The 6,442-nt window shown below is 42.7% G+C and overlaps 1 protein-coding gene and 1 long non-coding RNA gene across 2 annotated transcripts; both read right to left on the bottom strand.

The window, feature by feature from the left end:
* Positions 1–113: 113 nt before the first annotated feature.
* LOC130519455 (23 kDa integral membrane protein-like) lies at positions 114–3,189 on the bottom strand. The gene is made up of 9 exons (XM_057022892.1): positions 2,807–3,189; positions 2,365–2,430; positions 2,080–2,205; positions 1,368–1,442; positions 1,201–1,296; positions 997–1,097; positions 848–929; positions 694–777; positions 114–498 (listed from the first exon to the last, which is right to left on the bottom strand). Exons 1-9 carry the CDS (start codon positions 2,864–2,866, stop codon positions 376–378), a joined length of 813 nt encoding a protein of 270 aa, XP_056878872.1. The 5' UTR covers positions 2,867–3,189; the 3' UTR covers positions 114–375.
* A 395-nt stretch (positions 3,190–3,584) lies between these two features.
* Positions 3,585–5,814, bottom strand: LOC130519458 (uncharacterized). Its single transcript, XR_008948324.1, has 3 exons — positions 4,389–5,814; positions 3,947–4,012; positions 3,585–3,787 (listed from the first exon to the last, which is right to left on the bottom strand). It is a non-coding gene; the product is annotated as an uncharacterized LOC130519458 (long non-coding RNA).
* Between the last annotated feature and the right edge of the window lie 628 nt (positions 5,815–6,442).

The raw sequence follows: 6,442 nt of genomic DNA on the forward strand, positions 1-6,442 counted from the left end.
ATTTTGATTAGAATCAAAAATGAACAAAAAAAAAAGAAATTCTTTTTTTCCCCCCTCAATACAATAATCTTTCACATCCTGTAAGCTCTCACCAACATGCTAGCAAACATATCTCTTAGTAAAATGTAAATATGAATGTTTTTATTGTTTATTTTACATAAACAGATCAGACCCCCGCAGGTCTCTGATGCCCCCATCTGGTCATCTTGCCGAACTACAGCTGAAACTATTCAAATAACTTTTGCTTTATAAATAACTCCACTTTTTCAGGTTTTAGTCTCTTTTTCCAAATGACGCCACAAACGTCAGTGACGTCATCATTGATCCGAAGTTTGGCGACCTTGTCCCAGTTGGTGAGGGGGGGGGGGTCGCAGGTCAGGTCAGGGACGGTTTGGGCTCATATGTGACTCGGTTGAAGTCGTCCACTCTGACCTCCACCGGTGGCTTCGTCCAGTATTCCTCCAGTGCCAACGCCAAACACAGAGCAATGGCCGCCATCTGACCACGAGCCAGCGAAAACATCCAGGTTAGCGTTAGCATAGAACTGAGACCAAAATTAAAATTCAGACAAAAAAAACCTAAAAACCGGCTGGAAGTGACTGTTTCTATGCTACATGGCGAGGAGTTTTCCTGCACTCTGCCAGGCGCTGCTTCCTGTTGGGCTGTGACATCATTTCCTATTAGTGGCCCTACCGTGATTGTGGCGAAGGCCGAAATGATTCCGATCCGGAGTTTGATGGGAAAACTCAGGTAATTCTTCAGGATGGGGCCGCAAGGCTGCACAAAGGTCAGAGGTCAACGTCAGCAGAAATAGCTGCTTTCATGTGAAAGTGTGTTTTGACGGAACCTTGGCGTGGACCCAGAGCGTCCCTGGGGTTGGTTGACCCGGTTGATGGTTGCGTTTCGCCATCACACAACGGTGATCTGAGCTGAAACACAAACGTCTCCGTGAGGTTTCAAAATCCGTTTGAGTCTTTTTGAACGCAATTTTCTCACATCTGCTCGGACGCCGGGCGGCCGACGGACGGCGTGCAGAAACAGGAAACAGGAAGTTCATTCTCCCAGTCCTCGGAACTTCTCAAACCACAACAAGAATCCTGAAAGTTATTTATGCCAGTGTTATTTTTCCTCGAAAAGACACTTTAATAGCACAATGGCAGAGAATACCGAGATTCTGATTATTCTGGGATGCTTGGTTACCGACAGCTGCAGTTTGTTGAGCTCCCTCTGGATGTATGGGTCAGCCCGGTGCAGCGGCGTCACGTTCAGAAACAACTCATCGACGGCGCCGTCCATCTGCACAAGACGGCAATGAGCGAAGATCACGATGTGATCAGTTAAGCATCAGGATGTAGACAGGAAGTTACCTGAGCTTCAACCTGAACCAGCGGCGCCGCAACGACCATCAGAGCCACGAACTCCACCAAGGCCAGAACTGAAAACTGCAGGATACGACTGCAGGTTGGATGTGTGTGTGGGTGGGTGGATGTGTGTGTATGTGTGTGTGTGGGGGGGGGTGTGGATGTGTGTGTGGATGTGTGTGTGGGGGGGTGTGTGGATGTGTGTGTGTATGGGTGGGTGGGTGTGTGTGGGTGGGTGGATGTGTGTGTGGATGTGTGTGTGTGGGGGGGTGGGTGGATGTGTGTGTGTGTGGATGTGTGTGTGGATGTGTGTGTGTGGGGGGGTGGGTGGATGTGTGTGTGTGGGGGGGGGTGTGGGTGGATGTGTGTGTGGATGTGTGTGTGTGGGGGGGGGTGTGGATGTGTGTGTGGGTGGGTGGATGTGTGTGTGGGGGGGTGGGTGGATGTGTGTGTATGTGTGTGAGTGTGTGTGTATCTGTATGTGTGTGTATATGTGTGTATATGTGTGTGCGTGTGTATGTAAGTGTGTATGTGTGTGTATATGTGTGTGTGTGTATCTGGATGTGAGTATGTGTGTGTATATGTGTGTATATGTGTGTGTGTGTGGATGTGTGTGTGTATCTGTGTGTGTGTGTATGTCTGGATGTGAGTATGTGTGTATATGTGTGTGCGTGTGTATGTAAGTGTGTATATGTGTGTGTGTGTGTGTGTGTCTCACCACCAGCAGCAGCAGTTTCAGGTCCAGTGTTGCTGCACAGATGCCCATAAGCGACAGAATGACGGTGAGGGGACCGAACACCTGCAGGACCAGTAAACCATCGCTACTGGACAACTGGTCAAACAACTGGGAGATGAAGACAGAAGCCACCGAAACGTTCACTCGTTTTAATAAAGTTTCGGGAGGTTTTTACTGAAATTCTTCGAGATGCTGCTAATCTGGCTAATAAATAGCACAATAGCACAATCAGCCATCAGGGGCAGCAAACAACAGTCCAGCTGTTACCTCAGCAACTGGTGTGTTTCCATCACCTGAGGAGAATCCAACGCCGATCATGACAACACCCGACACCTGAAAACAGGAAGTCGTTACCGGCAGCAGTGTTTCTTCAAAATTGTCATTTCCTTGAGAGACGTCATCAGCTGTCAGTCCCAACCATCACAGAACCTCCCAGAATAAAATAGCATCCCTGATGCTAACATGCTAACAGCTACAGACACAAGGGGGCTAAAACCAAACAGAAGTGACGCCATGTTTTAACTCAGATTTTTTATACATATTAAAAAAAATTATTCAAAATCTATTTTAAGAAATTAACTTTCTCATGAAATTAGGTTTGTGACCCCAAACTTAAATTTTCACATTTTTCTGCTAAATCTCTCAAAAATAGACCTTCAAACATCTGAAGCTTAATCAAAATAATCACGTCAGTTAGCAGTTAGCTCACCAGCAACAGCACAGTGACACAGACGGCGAGTCCTCGTATGTAACTTCTACAGCGAGTCATGATGGCGACTGAGGAGGCTAAAATAGGAACAGAGCTCAAGAGTGTGTGTGTGTGTGTGTGTGTGTGTGTGTGTGACAGAGAGATGGATGATGTTTAAATCTCAGGAGTGTTTGGCTGCAGAACGTAGAACATGACCAAGTTTGGAAGCTCAGTTCTTCTCATCAGCAGCAAATTTTAGCATCAAAGAGAACAAAAACAAGAACAAAGAAAATCAAAACAGAAACTTTTGCTTCAAAGATGGTGTCTGTTGTTCTGTTGTTGATGTTCCGATGGACGTTTAAAGTTGATCTTCAGGCTTGAGAGATTCAGGAACCTTCTGATCCAGAAAGTTCCACAGATGTTAATGAAGAAAAAAAAACTTTTACATGAAGAGTATGAATTAATTTAATTAAAGACAAACATTGTTTTTGGATCATTACATAATTCTGTGATGTAATGTTTATGGAAAAATGTAAAATACTAATTTACAATATTAAAAGTAAATAAGATAGTTTTGATTTTATTTTCTAAAGTAAATGATAGATTTTGTGATCAAAATTGAAACATTTTGTTGTTTGTTGACAAAGTAAAGAAGAAAAGAATGTGAGCGAGTCATAAAACGTATCTAAAAATAACTGTGTGCGTGTGTGTGAGTGTGTGTGCGCCCGCGTGTTTGGGGGCATGTGTGTGTATGTGTGTGTGTGTGTGCGTGTGTATATGTGTGTGTGTGTGCGTGTGTATGTACGTGTGTGTATGTATGTGTGTATATGTGTGTGCGTGTGTATGTAAGTGTGTGTGTGTGTGTGTGTGTCTCACCACCAGCAGCAGCAGTTTCAGGTCCAGTGTTGCTGCACAGATGCCCATAAGCGACAGAATGACGGTGAGGGGACCGAACACCTGCAGGACCAGTAAACCATCGCTACTGGACAACTGGTCAAACAACTGGGAGATGAAGACAGAAGCCACCGAAACGTTCACTCGTTTTAATAAAGTTTCGGGAGGTTTTTACTGAAATTCTTCCAGATGCTGCTAATCTGGCTAATAAATAGCATAATAGCACAATCAGCCATCAGGGGCAGCAAACAACAGTCCAGCTGTTACCTCAGCAACTGGTGTGTTTCCATCACCTGAGGAGAATCCAACGCCGATCATGACAACACCCGACACCTGAAAACAGGAAGTCGTTACTGGCAGCAGTGTTTCTTCAAAATTGTCATTTCCTTGAGAGACGTCATCAGCTGTCAGTCCCAACCATCACAGAACCTCCCAGAATAAAATAGCATCCCTGAAGCTAACATGCTAACAGCTACAGACACAAGGGGGCTAAAACCAAACAGAAGTGACGCCATGTTTTAACTCAGATTTCTTATACATATTAAAAAAAATTATTCAAAATCTATTTTAAGAAATTAACTTTCTCATGAAATTAGGTTTGTGAGCCCAAACTTACATTTTCACATTTTTCTGCTAAATCTCTCAAATATAGACCTTCAAACATCTGAAGCTTAATCAAAATAATCACGTCAGTTAGCAGTTAGCTCACCAGCAACAGCACAGTGACACAGACGGCGAGTCCTCGTATGTAACTTCTACAGCGAGTCATGATGGCGACTGAGGAGGCTAAAATAGGAACAGAGCTCAAGAGTGTGTGTGTGTGTGTGTGTGTGTGTGTGTGTGTGTGTGTGTGTGTGTGACAGAGAGATGGATGATGTTTAAATCTCAGGAGTGTTTGGCTGCAGAACGTAGAACATGACCAAGTTTGGAAGCTCAGTTCTTCTCATCAGCAGCAAATTTTAGCATCAAAGAGAACAAAAACAAGAACAAAGAAAATCAAAACAGAAACTTTTGCTTCAAAGATGGTGTCTGTTGTTCTGTTGTTGATGTTCCGATGGACGTTTAAAGTTGATCTTCAGGCTTGAGAGATTCAGGAACCTTCTGATCCAGAAAGTTCCACAGATGTTAATGAAGAAAAAAAAACTTTTACATGAAGAGTATGAATTAATTTAATTAAAGACAAACATTGTTTTTGGATCATTACATAATTCTGTGATGTAATGTTTATGGAAAAATGTAAAATACTAATTTACAATATTAAAAGTAAATAAGATAGTTTTGATTTTATTTTCTAAAGTAAATGATAGATTTTGTGATCAAAATTGAAACATTTTGTTGTTTGTTGACAAAGTAAAGAAGAAAAGAATGTGAGCGAGTCATAAAACGTATCTAAAAATAACTGTGTGCGTGTGTGTGAGTGTGTGTGCGCCCGCGTGTTTGGGGGCATGTGTGTGTATGTGTGTTTGTGATTGAGTGTGTATGTGTGTATATGTGTTTGATTGTCTGCGTGTGAGTTTGTGTGTATGTGAGTGTGTACGTGTGAGAGAGGGTGTACGTGTGTGTGTGTGTGCCCACGCGTGTGTGAGAGCGATTGAGTGTGTTAGCGATTGAGAGAGTGTGAATGTGTGTGTGAAAGAGTTTGTGTATGTGTGTGTGTGTGTGTTCTCTTCATTGTGAATAGTCTACAATTGTAGTTCACTGAACCGCCTGCGGGGCGCTGCTGTTGAAACATCGCAGACAAACTTCCTGAAGTTTGAAGGTTTATCGTAACAAATGTGACAGATTTAAGGTTTGTATAAACACACGGGACATACATGAAGCAGATCTCACTAAGGCCAACAAAGCCACAAGTTTTATTACTCCGAGAGGCGGAAAAATACGTCCCAGGAACGGGTGGAAGAAACGAGTCACGTGGTTTTAAGCAAAAGTCTTTGGGAAAAGTCTTTAAACGTGGAGTTCTTGTCATGATAAAAAACAGAAAAAACTAAATTTAACTGTTAGCTTGTGCGATGAAATGACATCACAGTTAGAGAAGGAAACATTGATGATATTGATTAGACATTTTCAGAGCAAAAAAATCCCTGCTAATATGATGTTAGCTAATTACTCGTTACTTTTCCCACCTATTTAACGTGGTTATGTTTTTATTTAGTTTTTGCTTTGGGGCTGATGAATAATTTACTGGCTTTACAGGCTGTTTTTGACAGAATCAGCGCTGTAACAGTTGAATATTGAAAATTACCACCAAAAATAAATAAAAGTATTTAGTAGAATGACAGTGTTTTTCATGTGTATAAACTCAAAGCCTGACGAAAAAGGACATTAAAGGCACAACATCAAAGACAAAAACTCTACTCCTAAACATAAATTCTAATATACTAAAACTATCTACTTATGCTAGTGAAACAGCATAACATAACAGAATAACATAACAGAAGCTGCTAAAGTGATCTACATTTTAAACATAAAAGTAAGAACAGGAAGAGCAATGGAGAAGATACAGAAGCAGAACAAAGAGCTGCGGAGGTCAGTGACGGAGCTTCAACATGAAGTCAGGCAGCTAAAAGAACAGCTGGCTGAGAAGGACGAGCAGTTGAGCCGGACCATCACAAGGCGCCAGATAAGAACAGTGGCTCATGTGGACGCCCTGACCCAGCTGAACCAGGCAAGGGCTGATCTCAAAGTGAGCCAAGAGAAGTGCTCTGATCTGGAGGAGAAGTTGCAGAAAGGACCCAACGACAGCCACCAGAGTCCGGAGCACGG

The sequence above is a fragment of the Takifugu flavidus genome, chromosome 22, assembly GCF_003711565.1.
Source record: "Takifugu flavidus isolate HTHZ2018 chromosome 22, ASM371156v2, whole genome shotgun sequence".
Taxonomy (NCBI): domain Eukaryota; kingdom Metazoa; phylum Chordata; class Actinopteri; order Tetraodontiformes; family Tetraodontidae; genus Takifugu; species Takifugu flavidus.

Excerpts from the sequence above, each read along its gene's own strand:
- LOC130519455 (XM_057022892.1), bottom strand. The coding sequence starts at position 2,866 with ATGACTCGCTGTAGAAGTTACATACGAGGACTCGCCGTCTGTGTCACT. Across the intron at positions 2,206-2,364 it reads GAAACACACCAGTTGCTGAG|TTGTTTGACCAGTTGTCCAG; the intron begins GTAACAGCTGGA and ends TTCATCTCCCAG. Across the intron at positions 1,443-2,079 it reads TGAAACTGCTGCTGCTGGTG|TTTTCAGTTCTGGCCTTGGT; the intron begins GTGAGACACACA and ends CGTATCCTGCAG.